The sequence below is a fragment of the Geotrypetes seraphini genome, chromosome 4, assembly GCF_902459505.1.
Source record: "Geotrypetes seraphini chromosome 4, aGeoSer1.1, whole genome shotgun sequence".
Taxonomy (NCBI): domain Eukaryota; kingdom Metazoa; phylum Chordata; class Amphibia; order Gymnophiona; family Dermophiidae; genus Geotrypetes; species Geotrypetes seraphini.
This window is the reverse complement of record NC_047087.1, coordinates 35,534,307-35,556,555: the sequence shown is the minus strand read 5'-3', so window position 1 is coordinate 35,556,555 and position 22,249 is coordinate 35,534,307. Positions and strand designations below refer to the sequence as shown.

The 22,249-nt window shown below is 42.0% G+C and overlaps 1 protein-coding gene across 1 annotated transcript in view; it reads left to right on the top strand.

Moving 5' to 3' along the window:
* Positions 1–22,249, top strand: part of NAE1 (NEDD8 activating enzyme E1 subunit 1) — a 107,801-nt gene that overhangs the window by 76,383 nt on the left and 9,169 nt on the right. The window contains exons 12-14 of the mRNA XM_033941031.1: positions 3,864–3,923; positions 4,032–4,165; positions 16,140–16,215. Coding sequence (XP_033796922.1) covers positions 3,864–3,923; positions 4,032–4,165; positions 16,140–16,215 — 270 coding nt within the window. The remainder of the gene's footprint in view (positions 1–3,863; positions 3,924–4,031; positions 4,166–16,139; positions 16,216–22,249) is intronic.

Sequence of the window (22,249 nt, the reverse complement as noted above, 5' to 3'; positions counted from 1 at the left end):
AATTCAGGTAATAACTTATATTAAAATCACTGACTCGTGCTTAAATTCACGTTATTCCAAGGAGAAGTCTTCCTTAAAATTAGAGGGCTTTCAACAGTTTTCTAAAATGTTTCCTGTCAAGCTCCACCCTAACCTCTAAGAGAAAACTATTCCATAATTAAGGAGCAGTAATAGAGAAAGCAGTAGAACAGTTTCTAGTTAATTTAGCAACTCTTAGGGATGAAACTCTCAAAATAATGGGCAGATCCCAATTGCAAGTTTTGTGTTGGAAGGTGCCATTGAAACAGATTTTTAGATATTCAAAGGCTTCAAAATTAAGCTTCATTATTTTAAAACAAACTAGCAAACCTTGAATTTGACATGCTGCTTGATTGGTAGCCTATAAAGTGCTACCAAATAATGGCACAAAGTCATCCCTCATTTGGCAGCCAGTCAACCTAGCTGTCACATTTTGAACTCATTGTAATGACCACAGATATAAACTCCTAAATCCTCTTACACAACAGTCCAATCCATGCAGGACCAGAGCCTGAAGAATAGTACAGAAATCCTGAGGGAGGCAAAGATGATGATGTCTCTAAAATAACTAATTTTAAAAATATAGTTTGAGTGACATATGTTACTTGTTCGTTCATTGTAAAATGTTCATCTGTCATCACACCTTTATTGCACAAAGGAGAAATATGTAAATCTTATTACAAAGGGGGGCCCGAGACAATAGCAGTCTGACCCAAAGGCCTTCTGTCTTTTTTTAAATTTAATGCTAACTTGTTGTGTTTATCCCAGTCCATTTACTGGCACAAACCAATACATGACTTAGTCTCATTCCAGTGTCAGCACTGTTCAGTAGAAGCAATATTTTTATATATTCTGTAGAATTTATATACCAAATTCAGTAACCTCAGAGGCAGAGGATAAATATTAAACAATTGGGGATAGAGACAAATCTGAAGGAGTACTATAATGACTTTCATATTGACTCAACCTCATCAGATGCTACCTTAAATTGCCTTGCATGAAAAAAGTGAACCGACCCAAGAACTTGGCATCCTTAGATGGAAAAGCAGTAATCTGAAATTGACTAATTGCCTCTGTCAGTTTTGATGTGGCAAGCATCAACCACTGCGAGCTAACTGAAGTCTCAGCTTATAAAAAGTAGAAATAAGCAGTCTGTATGCCATGATTCCTTCTAAACCCACATTGATGGATATCAAGTAACCCATGGTGTTCACAAATATTCCTTGAGCTACAATAGTACATATTTTTCTAAAACTTTAGCTAAGAAGAACAGATTAGAAATTGGGCAATAATTTGCCCCTTGCACAATTAACAATTGATGACAAACTTGAAATTGCAATATCTCTTACACTACAATTACTACAAGGGGTCATGGATCAAGTGAACAGCCCTTACCCCTAGCTGTATGAAAGGAACACAATATTTCAAATGTTGAGAAAGGACAAATACTAGCCCAGTTTGTGTCTTTTGGATTAAGCAGTCTAGTTTTCTGATGTTCCATTTTTGTGCTGAACATCCTTGTTTTTTTTGCTCAAAGTACAGTGCTTGATTCTCTAATGGTGCTTTAGCCCTTAACATTTTTTAGTATCTTGCACTGTCTACTTTTTCACTTAGAAAAGAAATCTAGGACAATTCTGTGTTTACCTCAATTTTAATAAAATAAAGTGCTTCTTACCTTGGTGAACTAATTCAGCCCTTAGTGCATTCTTACACTCTAATTTGATTTTGTTAAAGGGATGATACATAGACCTCCCTCAGATTCCTCTTTTGTTGCTGCATCTCATCAGTTAGTCAGCCCTTTAATGCTGTTTAGAACAGGGACTCCTATCTGAAAATTGATGTAAGGAGGTATCCCACAAAGAAACTTCATCATTAACATTTATACAAAATTGAATCTGCTGCTCTCCTCTCAAAATTATGTTGATCAGTTTGGAGATTAAAGTATGTTCAAATGATTTTTATTATTTCAACAATAACACGCAAATACAATTAGCAGAATCAACCAGTAAATAACATAGTAAGCACACACACCCTTCCCCAACCCTCCCCACCCCGAGAGTCCAGAGCCTTATCAAAAGCTGAGAGTTTGAGTCAAATCTAAAGATTCAAGAGTCTACCGCGAGCACGCGGTGTGAGGTCCTGCCAGAAACATTCCCAGGTCTGACAAAATCTACGACCTGGTCCATGATCCAAGTCTCCCACCAGTCTCCGTTCCAGCGTAGCATGAATTATCATCAAGGATCTCCACTGGGCATAAGACGGGGGATCCCGGGACAGCCAATTAGTGAGGATTGCTTTCTTCCCCAGCAAGAGCACTCTGGTTACAAAAGCTGACATTCCCTTGGGTTTGGGCGCGGCTATATTATAATATCCAAATAATGCCCTCGGTTGCGGAAGCCAGTGCCTCCCCCAAAGCATCGTAATATAATGTCCTAAATGTCTCCAGAACTGCTGAATTTTGGGGCAGGCCCAAAGCATATGACCCAAAGAAGCATGAGCTTGATCACATTTTGGAGATTAAAGTATAAATCACTAGCTGTCTGTGAAATCTAGTTGGGAAACCCCCAGTAAAAAAGAAAAGAATGGGCCGGGGGCCAGAGAACCAAGTCACCTTTCACACTGGTACAATCCTGTAATTGGAACCCTCTAGAAGAAACGCAACCTGCCTCTAATGAGTCCTAACATTTACATGGGAAATCTGAGCCAGTGTCCAAAATAAGGTAAGGCTTGTAAAATTGCTTTATACATGTGACATGATAAAATAAGAAAATGCTGTAGTTGGCTTTTATTAGTATAAACATGTTTTGAAAGGTAGTAATGATAGCTGTGACAAGGCTTCTGGCCATTCTGTGCCAACCTGAAGCAGTAATAAATTTATTGGAGTCCAAGGAATCCTGGAAGGAAAACAAAGGTACCTGGGTACAGTGCCTTCTAAGGTCCTCATACACTTGTAAATGCTTTACATTCTGCTCTCTCAAAAAAAATATTAATCAAAATGCATTAAATAGGAGTTTCACTGATCTAAACAAAATATTTTATGAATCATTGGAACAAACTCCTGCTGTAATGCATTTTTTAATTGTATTTTCTTAGATACTAGAATGTGAAAATGTACCTGGGTGTGAAAATTTATAAGGCACTGTATGTGAGTGACTTTTTATTTGTAGACAGAGAGAAGGGCATTTAATCTACAATGGCTTCTTCTGCATGCTCCAATCTAATCTGGTATTTGTGTGTCGTACTATCCCTACAAAGGTTCAAGGTGACTTACAGTACAGAAAAGAAGAACTGTTTAGTACAATGTAGAGTAGCTAAGATAAACATTACAATACAAGGATGCACTAGAGGTTTATTAAGACCTTTGGGATTTCTCGAGGTAGAGAATACCATTCCGTGTAAAGAAAGAGGTAATTTGGTACTTCTCAGTGGAGCCCCGGGAGGTACATTAAAAGAGCAATGGCAATTAGCTTTTATGTTAAATATCTCAGTTAACATCTCTTATAATGTGGCTGATAATATAATTACATAAGTGAAAAGAGTGGTGGTACATCTAAGTTATTAATATCAGGGGTTTACTTTACAACCCCTTTTTCCCCTCAAGACATGCTTGAATCTCTGCGCCACAGAAGATGTGATGGTAGTTGTTCACCAAGTTTGCAGAATAATTTTTGGCTATAAATTTTATAAGTTCTCTGTTTTTAAATATTTTATTCAATTGCAACTATTTCTCATGAATTTGGGTGATTTGTGCACAAAACATTTGAATTACTTACATTAATCCCAAATGTGAAAACACTCGGATCATATCCAACAGTTAAATGCTTACTGCCTTTTTTTTTTTCTAGATACCAAGCAGTATTGAAGAGCTTTTTATTGATCCACACTGCGTCAGCCTCTCTCAGGAGGTAATGATGATAAGCTATGGCCAATATCTTTTAAACACAGAAGTATACTGTTTGTAACTGCGACTGTGTGAGAATTAAGGACTAATATTATGGTTTCTGTGTTGACAGTCACCACCATTTTGGATTCTGATTAGAGCCCTGAAAGAATTTGTGGCAAAGGAGGGTCAAGGAAATTTACCTGTTCGAGGCACCATCCCAGATATGATTGCTGATTCAGATAAATTTATCCGACTGCAGAGTGTGTAGGTACTTCAGTGCTCTGGGGAGAACTTTGATCCATTCAAAACTTAGCTATTAGAGTCTTCACAGGTGCTAAATTTGATAAGCTGTCTTTTACTTTTGAAAGAAACCCATTGGCTGCCGTATAGGGTTAGGATGCAATTTAACAAAAGTTTTTTTTTAATTCTGGACAACCACAATATTTGGCATATTTACTTTATCCCATATTGTCCCTCAAAATCATTAAGATCTCCAAATCAAAACTGCTTAGTTATACCTCCATTATCTAGAGCAAGATTAGATTCTACACATGAGTCTACATTTTTTAAAATTTGGCTCCTGCTTTATGGAACTCCATATGGCCGATTTTTGTTTAGACATAGATTTTCAAAAACTCAAGAATAAAATATTATTTTACATTAGCTTTTTAGATTCTCAGGTTAGTAGACTTAGCCCCCATACCCTCTATTGTTGGAAGGACAATTCTTTTATTTTCCTCTGTACATATGTTTTTGTTTTTTTTGTTAAGGTATATTGAAATTTTGGGCTGGACCTGGAATTGTAAACCAGTTTGATGACCATGTTCTGAGAGAGGGTGTATCAAGTGTAATAAAGTCTGTCAGCAGAGGAACAGAGAAAGCTGAGGCCTTAGTATACCATTTAACTGAAGCCTCAAGCCTTCAAATTATACTATTTGTAAATCTAGACAAAAATGACTTGTTAAAACCCCTCTATTTAATTATTGTAACGTAAATCACAGCAGTTCTATTTTCTCAACTTTAATACTGAATTCTTTCTTGTCAAAATTTAAAAGTATTGTTTTTATTATTATTTAAAAACATAAGAATAGCCTTACTGGGTCAGACCATTGGTCCTTCTAGCCCAGTATCCCGTCTTCGCGGAGGCCAATCCAAGTCATCAGTACTTGGCAAAAACTCAAATAGCAGCAGCATTCCATGCTACCATCCCATATCTGTCTCAACAGCAGACTATGGACTTTTCCTCCAGGAACTTGTCTAAACCCTTTTATACTTAAATTCACAGTTCACATCTTACCTTTTTGAATCCATTTCTGGAGATACCTGGGTAGTTTATGCACAGACATTTCTTACAGTTATTTCAAGTTTCCAGATTTATTAAAAATTTTGATAAAATGCTGGTGTGTCCAGTGCCTAGGTCCTGAACATCGTCCTGACTCTTGCCCATGCTGCTCTAGACTACAGAGGAGGTCACTTAAAGCTCGGCAGCTCCAATATGAAAAACTTTTAAGGGCAACTTCAGATGTATCGAGGTTGTCTGCCGACTCTGATGCTACTATTACTTATCACTTATATAGCGCTGAAAGGAATATGCAGCACTGTACATTTTGACATTTATAGACAGTCCCTGCTCGGAAGAACTTACACTCTAACTTGGACAGACAGACATGACATATAGGGTTGGGTATGTAGAACCCAAGGTGAGAGGAGTTAAGAGTCAAAAGCACTCTTGAAGAGGTGGGCTTTTAACTGGGCCTTAAACACTGCCAGAGACGGAGCCCGCCTTAGGGATTCGGGCAGCTTATTCCAAGCAGCATTGGTATCAGTGCAAACATCGATACCAAGATCAGAGTCTACCTCATTGGTGTTGCCTTCATCAGGGGGAAACAGCTAAAAAGGCTAAGAAGCATAAATGCTCTTCCCCATCCAAACATACATCAGCAGCATCTCAGGTGTCAACACCATCAACGCATCCCAAGCATAGACGCACAGAGACAAGATTGCCATCCTTACAAGTGGTGTCCTCTCAAAGGCATGCCTTATCATTGAGGTCACCAAAGCCTTGATATCTGATACATCTTGCACCATCTGTACCGTTGACTACCACAGTACTGGTGCCTCCCTACAGTACCAAATCGGAGAATTGGTACAAAGGGAGCTGGCTGGCATCTTACAGTCCCATGCAGTGCAATCCCTGCCACAACACATGTGGTACTAGCCCAGTTTGAGCAATGCTCCAAGCTACCATTGAGAGCCAGATCATGCCATCTATGTTTGAGGTCAAGGAAAGCTACAACATTGAGTCATCGAAGTTCTTCCTGGTCCAGATGCTCATCAGATCAGCATCATAGGACACCTTAAAGTATTTTTCAACACTCTCCTCGACAACATAGTCGACATTCTTTTACATGTTCACTTGATGTACGTCTTGACACTCCTTGATGTCCATCTCGGCATTCAGTTATTCTTCAGGTATGATTTATTCATAATGGGATAATTTGAAATGAGATAAGAGGATGGAGCCACAGAAAACACAATCCTCCACAGCATTTATGTAAAAGTTTCAAGTTGCTGCATCTTATCAGTTAGTCAGCTCTTTAATGCTGTTTAGAACAGGGTAAGTTTCAAGTTTCTCTGAGATCTCGGAGAGAACGTGAACTCGCAGGCCTTGAGCATGCGCAGATGCTCAAGGCCCAGCACAGAAGAGGAGGCCGATCTTCGGGCACCGGCACCAACGCACAGGACATGCCAGTGCTGAGGCCAGATGAAAGAAAGAAACGGGTTCGGGTGGGTCTGGGGGACTTCAGGTCACGGTGGGGGGGGGGGGTGCTGGATTGCGGGGGGCCGCTCGTAAATCAAGGCACGCTCGGTTTCCGAGGTGCTTATTTTGCGAATGTTTTGCTCGTCTTGCAAAACACTCGCAAACTGGTGCACTCGTAAACCGAGGTACCACTGTATTCTGCTGGTTAACATTGCATTTTAAAAAAGTCTACGACCAAATTTATCTAAGGTTCTGCCCTCCCTGCCAGGAGGAGTGCTAGCATAGAGTCTGGAATTGCTTGCCTTCTTCAACACAGACTCTATGAGGACTTTGTACAAGGTGTCCAGTTTGCATGGAGCCACTGGGACTAGGAGTGCTTCCCATCTCTGAGACAGGACATAGAAGAATATGACTCTGCTTTATCTCTGCATTCCTTCTCTGATTATCCAGAGCTGTTTGCTGAGGAGTCTTATGGGATTCTATCAGACCATCTTGTCCACCTCCTCGCAGAAGATCACCACTGGAGAGTCTCTCATTTACCAAATTCATCAGGCAGATGGAACAATCTCTGCCAATAAAAATGGAATCATAGTCTGAGCCTAGAGCAGAGCTCTTCGATACTTTAAACTATAAAGAATGGCCAAAATATTATCTGAAGCTTCCCTTCCATAATTTGATGAAATATGCTATGTTCAAAAATTGGGAAGCATTCCTTTTAGTTTCAGTGGCTTATGCAAACTGGACACCTTGTACAGAGTCCAGTCTTGCCTGGGATTTGATAAGCCTCAATTGCAACATCAATCACTCCTCATAGGGTCTGTGTTGAAGAAGACAAGCAGTTCTTGAATCTATGTCAGCATCCTTCCTGACAGGCATGAAGACTCGATGACTAACCGTTTTTACAAGCCTAAGCACTTTTCTTACTATTCTAAGCGCAGATATATTCTACCATCTACGTTTTCCAGAGCTCCTTCTTAAAGATGTCTTAGACAGCAAAGGGCTCAAAAATCCCAACTGCAGACTCAACAGAAATCTCAACAGTCTTTTTGACATTATGCTGGAGAGCCTAGCATAATACAGCCTATTCCCCAGACTCTTCCTAAAGGAGGCCATTTCACTCACTTCCATCAACATTGGGCCCTCATGATAACAACAGATCACTGGGTCCTCATAATAGTGAGACAAGGTTATGCCCTTCTACACAAAAAAACCTCCAAACTATCTTCCAAGAGAGTCTTTCAGTTTCCATTAGATCACTCTCCTTCTCCAAGAGCTCTCAGCTCTCCTACAGTTCAACACCATCGAACAAGTACCTCTGCAGGAGAGGGGCTGAGGGTTCTACTCCAAGTATTTCCTGATACTGAAAAAGACCAGAGGTCTCTGTCCAATTCTGGACCTCCATGCTCTCAATAAATACTTACATTACATTACATTAGAGACTTATATTCCGCCATTACCTTGCAGTTCAAAGCGGATTACAAAAGATTTATGGTAGGTGAGTTACAAAAGAAGATCATTGGTCTTGTCTAGAGAAGGTAAAGAATAGATCAGGTAGTATCAGAGAGTCTTGTGAAGAAGGAAGGTATTCGTGATGTTAAGACTTTTTCATGGATTTCTTGAAGAGTATGGTTATTTCTTTTCTGAACATCTTGTAGTCTGGAGTTGTTATCAGTAGATTGGATATTTGGTTATCTAGTTTTGCTGCTTGAGTGGCTAGGAGGCCATCGTATAGTTTTTTCCATTTAACTTATTTGATTGGAGGGTGTGTGAATGGGGTGTGAATTTTTCTATGTCTGGTTGAGGTCATTTGGATGAAGTGGTTGTTCAGGTAGATTGGGCTGTCTCCGTTTATAGTTTTGAATAGTATGCAGTAGAATTTGAATAGTATTCTTTCCTGGATTGTGAGCCAGTATGAGTTGATGAATGCTTCTGTAATGTGTAACGAGTAGACGAGTCTTAGGGCTGTATTTTGAATTGTTTGTAATTGTTTGGTCATTATTGCAGGGCAGGGGAGGTAGAGGATGTTGCAATAATCTAGTATACCTAGGATTAGGGATTGCACTATGAGCTGGAATTGTGTTCTTTCGAAGAATTTACGGACTTGTCTTAGGTTTCTCATAAAAGCGAAAGATTTCTGTATTGTTTTATTTATTTGTGGTTGCATGGTGCAACATCTGTCTATTGTCATTCCTAGTAGTTTTATGATGTTTTGAATGGGGTAATTGATCGAGTTGATTTCTATGTTGGTTATAGTTGGGACTTTGTTATTTTCGAGGAGGATAAATTTTGTTTTGTCTGGGTTGAGTTTCAGTAAGTCGCTACCGTTTCCAGTGTACGGTGTAGTGTGTCTCTTATGGTGATCTTTGGTTGATCAAAAGGTATGAGAATGGTGATGTCGTCTGCATAGCTATAGGAGGTTATGCCTAGTTTGTCCAGGTATTTAGTGAAGGTGAAGTTTTGCGTGGTCTCCCTAGGATCCCTGTTACCACTACTGGCTCTGCTTTCTAGATTTCAAATAAGTCTGCTCATACATTCCCATCATCCCAGCCCACAGGAAATAATTTTGCTTTCAAGTAGGCACACACCAATTCCAATACAAGGTGCTTCCATTTGGTCTAGCAATTCCAGTCCTTGAGAACCACAGACAGGTCAGGTTTTCAGGATATCCACAATGAATATGTATGAGATGGATTTGCATGCACTTCCTCCTTGATATGCAAATCTATCTCATGCATATTTATTGTGGATATCCTGAAAACCTGACCTGCCTGTGGCTCTCGAGGATCAGAATTGCCTATCCCTGGTCTAACATCAGCACCCAAAGTATTTACAGAATGTTTACTTGTAGTGGCTGTAGCACTCCACTCTTGCTGCTTGTATTCCCTTATCTAGACGATTGATTAATCAAGACCCTGACACCTCAAAAAACTCATCTAGCCATGGATTCAACTATAAGTCTTCTAGAACTTTTCGGTTTTGCAATCAGTTACAAGAAATCCCATGTCTAATCCACTCAAATTCTAGAGTTCATTGGAGTGCTTCCAGACAGTATGCAAGCTTGTGCCTTTCCACCATAACAGAGGCTCAATACTCTGATTCATATTTGCCAGAAGGTCTCCTCTCTTCAGTGCATCACTGCACGTCAAATGTATCTTCTAAGTCACATGGCATCTACAGTTCATGTAACTCCTTTTGCCTGTCTACATATCAGAGAACCTTAGTGGACACTCTCAACCCAATGGTCTCAAGCCACTGATAATGCTGTCCCAGCGACTGCAAGTGATCTCAGCATTTTGTCAATCCCTTCAGTGGTGGGTGGCTATCATCAACAAATCTGTCCATAGGCCTTCTCTTCCATATTCTGCCACATCAAAAGATGTTGACAACGGATGCCTCCATGCTTGGTTGGGGAGTCCACCTCGACAGCCTCTGTACTCAAGGCACCTGGAATCCTCGAGAAATCTCTCCACATTAATCTCCTCAAGCTTCGAGCAATCCGCATTGCTCTCTACAAATTCCAAGATTTTCTGCTCAATCAAGTAGTACTCATTCGAACAGGCAACCAAGTAGCCATGTACTATGTGAACAAACAAGGAAACACAGATCTTGCCCACTTTGTCAAGAAGCAATCAGAATTTGTTCCTGAGCGATTTCTCGCAACATATTCCTTAAAGCACTTTGTCCCACAGGGAAACAGAATGTCTTAGCAGACAAGTTGAGAAGACTCCTCCAACTTCATGAAGGGTCACTTAACTGTTTCACTTCAAATATTTTCGAATTGGGGAACTCCAGAGGTGGATCTCTTTGCATCCTTTCACAATCACAAACTTCCAGTCTTCTGTTCCAGAATCTACACTCCCAATTGCCTGGAGTCCAGTGCCTTCCTCCTGGATTGGACAGACAAAATTCTATGTGCTTTCCCTTGAATACCTCTAATCGGGAAGACTTTTTTCAAACTTCACCTAGAACACGCAACCATGATTCTCATAGCACTCTGATGGCTGCATCAACTGTGGTTTCCTCTTCTACAATTCAGTGTAAGAGATCCCATCACACTTCAAATCTTTCCAACGCTGCTGACACAGAATGAGGGCTCTCCATCCCAATGTACGTTTGTTGACTCCCACAGCATGGTATATCTCTCTCAACAGTTAGATACTTTACTACTTTCTGCACAATGCTGTTATCGCTTTAAGTGGACCCGCTTCACAGTCTGGTATAACCTTAACAAATTGGATTCAATAACTTGTCCTCTCCCATCAGTTTTGGATTATCTCCTACACCTTTCTAATTCTGGTCTTAAAACTACTTCTGTAAGAGTTCACCTCAGTGCTATTACAGTTTTTCATACAATTCTGGATAAAAACCACTATCAGTACATCCTTTAGTTTCCAGATTCATGAAGGGTCTTTTTTATATCAAATCATTAATCAAACCTCCTCCAGTTGCTTGGGACCTTAATGTTATACTGTCCACTATGATGAAACCTCCTTTCGAGCCACTTTCGACTTCATCTCTCAATCTTCCAACTTGGAAAGTAGCCTTCCTAATCTGTATCTTGTCTGCGTACTGAGTTAGTGAACTTCAAATGCTTGTATCAGATCCACCATATACAGCAATTTACCATGTGCCTCCTAAAAGTCATCTCACTCAGTCTAGTTTTTCCTGTTTTCTTTCCAAGATCACATTCTCACCCTGGTGAAGAAGCTTTCCATACATTGGACTGTAATCATGATATTGCTTATTACTTGGATCGAACAAAAACTCACATGACTTCCACGCAACTGTTCCTGTCATTCAGTCCAAACAGACTTGGAGTTCTTGTCACTAAGAGAACCATCTCCACATGGCTGGTGGACTATATCTCCTTTTGCTATGCTCAGATTGAAGTGCTGCTGGAGCGTCATGTCATTGCACATAAAGTAAGAGTAATGGCAACTTCAGTAGTCCATCTATGTTCCACTTTCATTGAGAACATCTGTAAAGCAGCCACCTGGTTCTCAATTCATACATTCACAATCCCACTGTTGTTTGGAGAATCATTCCAGAAGGGATAGTTGGTTCAGCCAAGCAGTTCTACAAAATTTATTCTCTGTTTAGATACCAGCTTCGCCAGGCTCACAATCATGATCCTGGCAGCTAGGGAGTCCCACATGTGAGAATATGCTGCCTGCTTGTCCTAGGATAAAGCATAGTTATTTGAGGACAGCAGGCAGCTTTTCTCACAACCCTCCCACCTCCCCTAGTTGGCTGATTAGCTTGCTGTTGCTCTGCTTCTGTTTCTTATTTTTTTTGCTTAAAGTTCACTTAAACTTAGTTTCTCGGTGGCTTCAGTGCCTTGAAACTCCTCCCCAGTGGTCCACTGTCAGAGAAAAGGATGCAGTCCCACGATGCTGGACTGCAGCTTCACAGAGAAGCTCTGGTGGATCTGTGGAGCCAACCTGCTGTGTGCCACCTGGAAGTACCCAGGGTACCCTCCCATGGAGTTTGCTGGTCAGTGACCCCACAGTCAACAGGTTTCTAGTGTAAGCTGAGTGCATCTTGACAGAAACTCAACTGGGTTTCAGGGCACAGGCTGCCTTTCCCGCCCCCAGCTGCGTGGGGATGGAGATTGGAGTCGGTCTCTGGCCAGCTGGCAGTCCGAAGATCTTCATTCCTGAGGCATTTGGAGATGTTCTGAGGCAGAAAAGTCCTTTTCTCTCCCCATAGCTGCTGAAAAACGCTGACAAGCAAAGGCAGTGTGAATAGCTCTATTATTCCCAGACCCTAAATCTCCTTCAGTGGCTGTCCTTTCAAGGGATTCTTGTTGGTATAGGTCGGGATGACCTCAGATGTGGTGCTTGCCGCCCTACGTTCCTCCCTGTAATCCAGTTTCACTGGCCATCGGGAAGGGATCGTAGTTCTCTTCGTTCCTCGTACAGGTGTTGTCAGGGGGTTTTCAGGCGTCCTTAGGTTCCTGTGCAGTGGCTACGCCACACACGCACATACACACTATTAAAAAAAAAAAATTAAAATTAAAAAGCGCCAATGTCACCTGGGGATGATGTGGTTTCCTCACTCGCAGGCTGTCTCCTTCTGTTTTGTCAGTGTGGATTCGACTTTCATCGGACACTTGTTAATCTTACTTTTACTCCCTGCAGCTTAGTTTCTAGACTCTGGCAAGTCGCCGACAACAGAGTTCAGGGTCTGCGATAATCTGCAGCGCCTCCTAGTCTTCGGGATGCTTAAATCTGTTCCAGTACCCCGGAGAGCTCTTAGACAGATGCTCCTTATACTTTCTCGTGCCAGACAGGTTCAGTGGTTTGAAAACATACACTTCTCCCTCCGAATCCGCGGTTTTAGTATCCACGGTGTATTTTGGCGTTTCTGCTCTTTTGTGCAGAGAACCTTTTTTCTGTGTGATAAATGCGGGTGTTTTCCTCTATACTGTACATTCTTTATCCCAGGACAAGCAGGCAGCATATTCTTAACGCATGGGTGACGTCACCGACGGAGCCCCGGTACTTTTAACTAGAAAGTTCTAGTTGGCCGCACCGCACATGCGCGAGTGCCTTCCCGCCCGACGGAGGAGTGCGTGGTCCCCAGTTTCTTCGTTTCCGCGGAGCGAAGAAGTCGCATGTGTTCAACGGCTGTTGAAAACTTATTTCTGCCTTCCCGCTCGCGTACTTTATTTTCAGTTTTTTTCCTTTCGGATCCCGTTAATTTTCTTTAAAAAAAAAAAAAAAAAACTCGTCGAGTTTTCTTTATTTTTTCGGACCGGCCCCGGCGGGGCCTGTTGCCACCATACAGGCCTCCGGCTTTGATTTTGCGGAGGCCGTGTTTCCCTTCATGCCCCCTCAACCGGGCTTTAAGAAGTGCCAGCGGTGTGCACGCCCGATCTCTCTCACCGACCCGCACAATTGGTGCCTGCAGTGCTTGGGTCCAGAGCATTGGGCTGACACCTGCACCCGCTGTGCTACGCTTAAAAAGCGCACATTAAAAAATAGGCAGATCCAGCAAAATATTCTGTTCGGTACCGGATCTGCCATGGAATCTGCCACGACGTCGACGGCACCGCAAAAGTCGACACCGACTACTTCGACTCCACCGGATCCTTCTTCGAGGTCGATGGCCCCAGGTAAGCCGGCTAAGAAGCCTTCCACTTCCCTTGAGCGCCCTCCTGCCACGGTTGCGACACCGGCAACCCCGGCACCGCACCGACCCCGCAAACGCTCCGCTCCGATATCGGTGAGTGCCTCGTCATCGGCCTCCTCATCGCCGGAGCGTAGAGCGGCACCTATGGTACCGAAAAAGAAAAAAGCGGTACCGGTGCCCCACCTGGACGACCGCATTGCGGCCATACTCCAAACCCAGTTACAGGAGCAGCTGCAGCAACAACTCCAACAACTGTTGCCGGCACCGCACCTTCCGATATAGGACCGGTCCGAGCCTCGCACCGTCCCATCGGTGTCGACCCCCTCGGTACCGCTTTTCCATGCCGGTCCTCTCGGCTGAGCCACATCTTTCCCAACCTGCGGTACAGACCCGCTCTGATGCCGATCCTTCTCGGTACCAGGAACGGCACCGGTCTTCCTCTCCCGGTACCGCCTCGGTCTGCTCTGGCAAGTCTCTCTCCAAAACCCGCCATGCCGAGCCCTCCACACCGATGTCCCGCCGTGCGCACCCCGACATCAGGGACCCAGACTTATGGGAAGAATCCCCACACGGTACCGAGGAAGACGCTTCCTCGACGGACGAGGAACCTTCAGTGACTGATACCGTCTCAAAACCTGAACAGTCCTCGTTCACCAAATTTCTCAGAGAGATGTCAGCTGCTCTTTCCATTCCCTTAGAGTCCGACTCTAAAAAGTCACAGGCCTTTCTCGATGCCCTAGACTTTGAGCAACCTCCCAAAGAATTCCTTAAGTTACCCGTACATGATATCCTACGGGAAACTTTTTATAAGAACTGGGAGAGCCCCCTCACTGTCCCTGGGGCCCCTCGCAAATTGGATAGCTTGTATCGGGTCATCCCCATCCCAGGGTTTGACAAGCCTCAATTGCCCCATGAATCTCTCCTGGTGGAGTCCACCTTAAAGAAAACTCAGGGCTCCAGTGTCTATGCTTCCACCCCTCCTGGCAGAGAGGGAAAAACCATGGATAAGTTTGGCAAGCGCCTTTTCCAGAATGCAATGCGGAGGATTCCATACGATCTGCCCTCTCTGTATTCACTGAGTTGTTTGGGATAGCCTGCATCTTTCTGCCTCGGTTATTGTCATTGCAGGCTTGAAGATTTTTCCAGCCAGTTGCCAGATCCTGTGGGGAGTTTCTGTGAGTACAGTACTCCTTCGATATTCGCGGGGGTTCCGTTTCAGGAACCCCCACAAATGTAAAAAAACCGCGAATACGGTTTTTAGGTAGGGGAGACAGGAGAGGGCATCTGGAGAGGCAGGAGAGGGCAGCCGGAGCACCGGCAAGTGAAGGAATTCACTCGCTGTATGCTCTGACTGCCTCTTCCTGTACTAAAGTCGGGCCTCACCAATCAGGAGCTGCGTGTCAAAGCAGCTCCTGATTGGTGAAGTCTGACTTTAGTACAGGAAGAGGCAGTCTGAGCATACAGCGAATGATTTCTTTCACTCGCCAGCGCTCCGGCTGCCCTCTCCTGCCTCTCCAGCTGCCCTCTGCTGTCTCCCCTTCGCGGTCGTAAAATACCACGAATTCGCGGAGGAGCACTGTATACATTTTACCAAAGGTCTTTCTTGGGGTGTTCGTTGCAAATGGCAGGTTGTTCCTCAATGTTTTTTTCTGAGTTGCCTTTGTGCTTGTTTATTACTTGTTAATATTTTGCAGAGTAAACCAGTTTGTGAGTTACTTGTGTTAATGAGGATTCTCCCCTGTACCCCCTTTGTCCTGGATTTACAGGTATGTGCTTCACTTTGGGACTGAACTGATTTTACCACTAGGGGGAGTGCACATATGTTCTGAAAAGATGTGAATTCCTGCAATACCTGGACTGTAGGTTGGGATTGAACACCTAGCGTATGGAATCCTCCAGGGACTAACAGAAAGAAGATTATTGAAAGTATAAACCTAATCTTCCAGTATTGCACCTTCCTTTAAAATACAACATTCTTCATATTAATATTCCTATAATATAGGATCATTGGCATTGAAGGTAGTACTGATTAAATACAGCGTGCAAATAGCCCATCACAGAGTCATTTCCCATGTGAATTTATGTACCCTTCACCTCTTATTTTAATTTGAATTCTGACAAATTAGACTTGTGCATTCTGTTTTAGTTTGTTGCATCTTTTAAGATCTTAGAAAGCCAAATTATTTTTATCCAGCTATTTGCTAATAGTCCGTGCTCAAAGTAGATTGCAAAAGTTAAAACATAAGCTTACAAGGGTGTTTATAATTCTGTGTTTCTAAAATAAAATACACAAGTCTGATTTAAAAAAAATAAATATATTGCTGTACTGTATTGTCTTTTCAGATACCGTGAAAAAGCTATAAAAGATGCTGCGGCTGTGGAGAATCATGTTGGCAGATTGTTACAGTCAGTAGGCAAGGCAAGTGCTGCTTACTCTTTTTTTATATACTTCTACTGAATGAATCACAAAATATACAGTATATTTCCTGGTATTATCAAATATGATGAGTCTCATACATCGCACTATCCAACAAATATGAGACCAAAAAATCCTATAACTAATACATTAACCATAAATATATTATGTGAAAAGTGCTCAGAGCAGTATGACCACACAGAGTGTGAAAAAACTTCACATTTTTGCAATCATCGCACCTCCAAAAGAATATACACAGAAAAGCAATTCTCTGATCTTCAATAGCAAAAAAAAATTTTGTACTTATCCAGATCGCATCTACTGGAGACAAAATGTTCTTTACACTCAGTTGGTAGGTCTTCCACCCATTTCAGTGATCCCACACAAAAGTTTTTTTTACATATAGAAGTTTCTTTGCCAAAAAGACATAAAGTTTGAAATGTTCAACACTATTTAGGAATTATGTTCTGAATCTCAATATGATGCCACATTTCGCAAAAAATCATCATTAGAAGATTCAACTGTTGATATCAAAAACAAAAACTTCTGGGCAGCAACAGTAGGTTGGATCATCTAAAATGTGTTGTCTGTGCCAACCCAAAATTTCTGTTTGAAAAGGATGAAATTAAAGAGCTGAAATATTGAAAGAAAGAGGGATCTAAATAGGCTTATGTGAGTAGAATGCCTTGAGAGGTGTTCTTGCTGTTGGAATTAACTTTTCAGTGTGTCAGTAGATGTTTACAGTCGGGAGAGGAAACACAAAACCAATAAAAAGGACAAATGTTCCACAGACAAAGTCGAAATTCCGAAAGCACAAGGAGGAACACGAGTCGCTGGAGGTCCAGGAAGAATTGTTTATTCAAATAATAAGATAAAAACAACTTCAGAATTTTTATCAGGTACAAAATATGTGTCGCTGATGTTTGATGCTCACTGGGTGAAACTTGGACCCGTTTAAGGAATTAGGTACCCCGCAGTTTGTGTTATCCTTCATAGGTTAGTTCAGTTCAATTAATTAGTTCTGCACTATGGCACCTTATTATTGCTTTTGGCTTTGACAGTCATAACTTTAGCAACTATAATTGGTTCCACATTACACAATTGATTCTCCTTCACTTTTCATGGTTCTCCGATGCTACCCATAGGTTCTTATAAACAGTCTGTCATTCACCATTACAACTAATTTTATTTTGATCACTCTCTTTTACAAACTTTGGTATTCATTCTTCCATCCACCATTAATAATTTGTTCGATTTTTTTGGTGGCTGTCAGGAATTACCCTGATATTGAAGCCAGGCAAAGACCCCTCTAATTGGCGATCTTATAGACCAGTATCTCTCAAACTTTCTTGAGCCGGGGCACACTAAAGGTAGTGGACATGGCTTGAGGCACCCAGAAGTGCGTGGACGTTGCCGTGATGACATCACACATATGCGTGACATCATCACGTCAACATCTGCGTATGTGCAGAGGCCCTCCAGATGGGCCCTGAGACGCCAGTAGGGGGTGCCAGCAGGGAAGAGGGCCGGAGAGAAGGAGAGGCACTGGCGCCAGCTGATAGCCTACAGCAGTGTTTCTCAACTACTTCAAGCTAAGTACCCCCTAAAGTCTTAACAAATATCAACTGAGCACCCCAGACCTCCCTAGGCCCACCCAAGCTCTGCCCCAGATCCCATCCCCTTTACTGTAATGCAATTTTTTCCATTCATTTTTCATATAGACACAATATATACAGCAGATAAAAATTCTCAAAACTGACACATTTCAATCACTATATTGAAAATAAAATCATTTTACCTACCGGCGATCCTCTGCAGGCTGCTGTAATTAGCTTTAAAGGTGAGGCCAGGAGGGAAGCCAGAGGACACTAGAGAGAAGGGGGAAACATGCAGGCCTTCAGCGAATTGGGCAGTGTTAGCACTGTACCGTGTAGGGAAGTCAGCTGGCAGGTGCCTCTCTTCCTTCTCAGTGTGCCGTGGCACACTTGGAATGTCAGGAGGCACACAGTTTGAGATGCACTGTTATAGACCAATCTCTCTGTTGGGCACAGATTATAAGCTTTTGGCCTGTAGATTGCAACAGCAAAAGCCTTGCCTGGTACATGATGACCAGGCTGGTTTCGTAGATGGGAGACAGACTTTTGACAATGTCCATAGGCACCTCCATTTAATATGGTATATGCAAAAGGAAAAATCGCCTGCCCTGCTGCTGGGAATAGATGCGGAAAAGGCCTTCGACAGAGTATATTGGCCATATTTGTTGAGTACTGTCAGCCATGGGCATCGGAGGGCAGTTTTTTACTTGGCTACAGATTTTGTAAACTAAGCCCTTGGCCACTCTTCAGATCAATGGGGGCTACACTGATAGCTTCAAATTGGCGAGGGGGACCAGGCAAAGCTGTGCTTTATCACCTTTGCTCTTTGCACTTGCTATGTCCATTCTCAGCAGAGGATCAGTGAGTGGTATTATGTTTGGGGAGCTTCAGACTAAATTGCTCTTGTTTGCTGATGATGTCATTCTCACACTCAACACATCCTAAGACTTCTCTTCTTGTAATAATTGAGGAACTTACCCAGTATGGCAATGTTTCTGATTTTAACAAATCGGTGAGCCAGTGGGAATGTGTCCAACTAAAGTCTGGCTTCCCTTTCAAATTAGTGACTAAATCTATTAGATATTTGGGAATTAATATTGCTATTCAGCCTCAATCATTGTTTGAGCTTAACTTTCCGCCCTTGTTGAAATCTTTATGGGCTGATCTGGATAAATGGGAAGATTCTCATATCTCTTGATAAGGTCGAATCCAGAGTGTGAAAATGATGGTTCTCCCTATCTTACTGTGTCTCTTTTTGGCTTTCCCTAGTCTTCTCTCTGCTACCTTTTTTTTCCACAGACTTTCTAGAAACATTTTCCAATATATCTGAAAGAGTAGGCCTCTGTGGGTAAAGAGAAGTGTATGATACCAAGTTAGGGCCCAGGGGGGTATGGCTTTCCCTTGTTTGCAGTGTTACTACATTGCTGCCCCATTCTGTACTTCGATTCTAAAATTAAGAACCTTAGAATCCATTGTTCAACAAACGACTCTTGTGATCATCAAATAGCGAACACCCAAGGAAATGATATACCGGCAGACATGATCTGGAGCTCCTTTCAGGATTTAGAGTGGAATGATTATATCAGATTATATAACAAATACTCTAGATCCTATTGCATTCTGGACTCATGCCCCCCCGAAATTATGAAAGCAGCACCTTTAGAATTTAAATTATCACTGATGCAATACTTGGCTTACAACCTAAACAATGGGAAGTTCCTCTCTAATAATGGTCACATTATTATAACCCCAATTCTAAAAAATCGTAAAGTATCCTCAGCCCTAATATCCAACTATAGACTGGTAGCTTCCATTCCGTTTATTATAAAAATTATGGAGGGATTGGTTCACACCCAACTGATGGGTTATCTTGATCAATTCTCTCTCCTCCATGAAACTCAATCTGGTTTTAGGCCATTATTCTGTATGGAGACAGTAATTGCGGCTATCTTAGACAATTTGCACCTACTGTTTAGTAAAGGCCTTAATGCCCTGATAATGCAATTCGATATGAGTTCTGCCTTTGATCTAGTGGACCACATGAAACTGCTACAATGCCTAGATGCCATTGGTATCCGGGATAAGGTGCTGAACTGGTTCCGTGGCTTCCTTATATCCCGCACCTATCAGGTTCATTTTAATTATGAGCTTTCCGACACCTGGAGCAATCCATCCGGTGTGCCCCAAGGCTCTCCACTATCCCCATTGCTCTTCAACGTCTACATGTCCTCACTGGGCACGAAGCTAACCCAGCTGGGGATAAAACTATTTAGTTATGCAGATGATTTTACGATTATCATCCCATTCACCAATTCTGTCTCCGAAACTATTCCCAAAGCTTCAGAAGCTATAAACATGATGGAACAATGGATGACAAACTTTAGGCTCAAACTTAATTCAGATAAAACGACTTTTTTCATTGCTTCACCACATCCACTTGACATTAAATCACCCCTCTGTATCAATAACCTTAGTTACCCTATCCAGCCCTCCATAAAGATACTAGGTGTAACTCTGGATCAATGCCTAACCATGAAAGACCAAGTAGATTCCTTAATCAGAAAGGGATTTTTCACTCTCTGGAAACTCAGATCCCTTAAAGCTTATTTTGTTACATCGGTTTTTAGAATCCTAGTCCAATCCCTCGTACTAAGCCTGCTTGACTACTGTAACATCACCTATTTGGCAATTTCCCAAAAAAATATGCGACGCCTACAACTGTTGCAGAATGCGGCAGTCAGACTAATCTTTGGACTAAAAAAATTTGACCACGTGACACCCTACTACCGGCAGCTACATTGGCTGCCTATGAAGGCACGCGTAAAGTTCAAATTTGCCTGTTTCTGCTTTAAAGCATTACACGGACTTGCCCCCAAATACATTACTGACCTTTTCTCCTTCTCAACCACCAGACACAAGAGAAGTTCACATTCCAACTTTGTTTCCCCCCCAGTGAGAGGTTGCAAACTGAAAAAACACCATGAATTCCTTCTCTCACACCAAGCAGCATCATGGGGTAAAGACCTAGAACAATTACTTTCGCCCTCTACTTATGAGGAATTTAGGAAACGTCTAAAAACACACCTGTTCCTAAAACATCTTGACAACTGATCCACTTATCTCTTTCCTCTCAATAGCGACCTACTGTCCTTTTGATCACTTTTCTCCTCAACAATGAATTTCCTGTCTAATTACTTCTCTTTCCTCTTCCCCTCTTGAAGTCAGTCAATTTGTACCTTTGCTTAAGCTTTTGTAAACCACATAGAACTTCACGGTATTGCGGTATATAAGCTGTTATTATTATTAATAAAATCCTTTTTAGCTTAGTGTAAAAATTGCTGTAAGAGCTGGGTTAAACTGGAAAGGGTTCCCATATCGGACACTTTATCCATATTTGTAACATACCTTTGTTATCTGGACCCAGACATGGGCCCGACTGCTACGTGCTAGATGTTATTTTCAGGGCACACTGGTGTGGTTGGAAGAGGGATTTATGCCTGGTAGGATGGACACGCGATATATTGGGAGATTTTGTTGAGGATGGGCGAGTTTTGCCCTTTTCAGACCTGTCAGAGGCTTATGATTTAGAGCAGGGGTGTCCAACCTTTTGGCTTCCCTGGGCCGCATTGGCTGAAAAAAATAATTCTGGGGCCGTGCAAACGCTGCAGCAAGACGGAGGAGGGAGCCGGCAAGACGGTAAACACCCGGGGGCAGCAAAGGAAAACACTGCATCGCCCTCAACCGGGGCCGCACAAAATACTTCACGGGACTGCAGGTTGGACACCCCTGATTTAGAGCATTCTGATCATTTTAGGTGCAGGCAAGTGAAAGACTTTATACAGCGTAAGGTCCTTGGGGAACTGCAATTGCCTGAAACCCCCTTAGAATGGGCTCTTACTGGTAGCAGTGGTAGGGGGTATGTATCTCGATTTTACAAGGCCCTTTTTCAGCAAAATGATCCTCCCATTAAATATATAGCACTTTGGGAAGGTTTATTGGGCCATGTTCCATCTACCCATAATTGGGAGAAACTGTATCTTTTTTTTTTTTAATTCTTTATTGATTTTCAAAACTTCATTAGTGCAATACAATAAATGTAACATATAATAATACAATAAAAACACATTCAACTTACACATGTTCTTAATCATTTTCACCCACCCGGTGATTATTTGATAAAACACAAAAACATAAATTACCGCAAAAAACCATACCCTTTTCTATATATATATATTTATTTTTTTTTTTTTTTTTTTTTTAAATCTTTATACATTTTACATCATATAACAAGTGTAACAATAAATAACAATTAAAATTGAATACAACACTTGTAATTTTATCATATTCAGCATTAAAACATTAGATAGATAGATTGTGAGCCCACCGGGACAGAGAGGGAAAATGCTTGAGTACCTGATTGTTAAACCGCTTAGATAACCTTG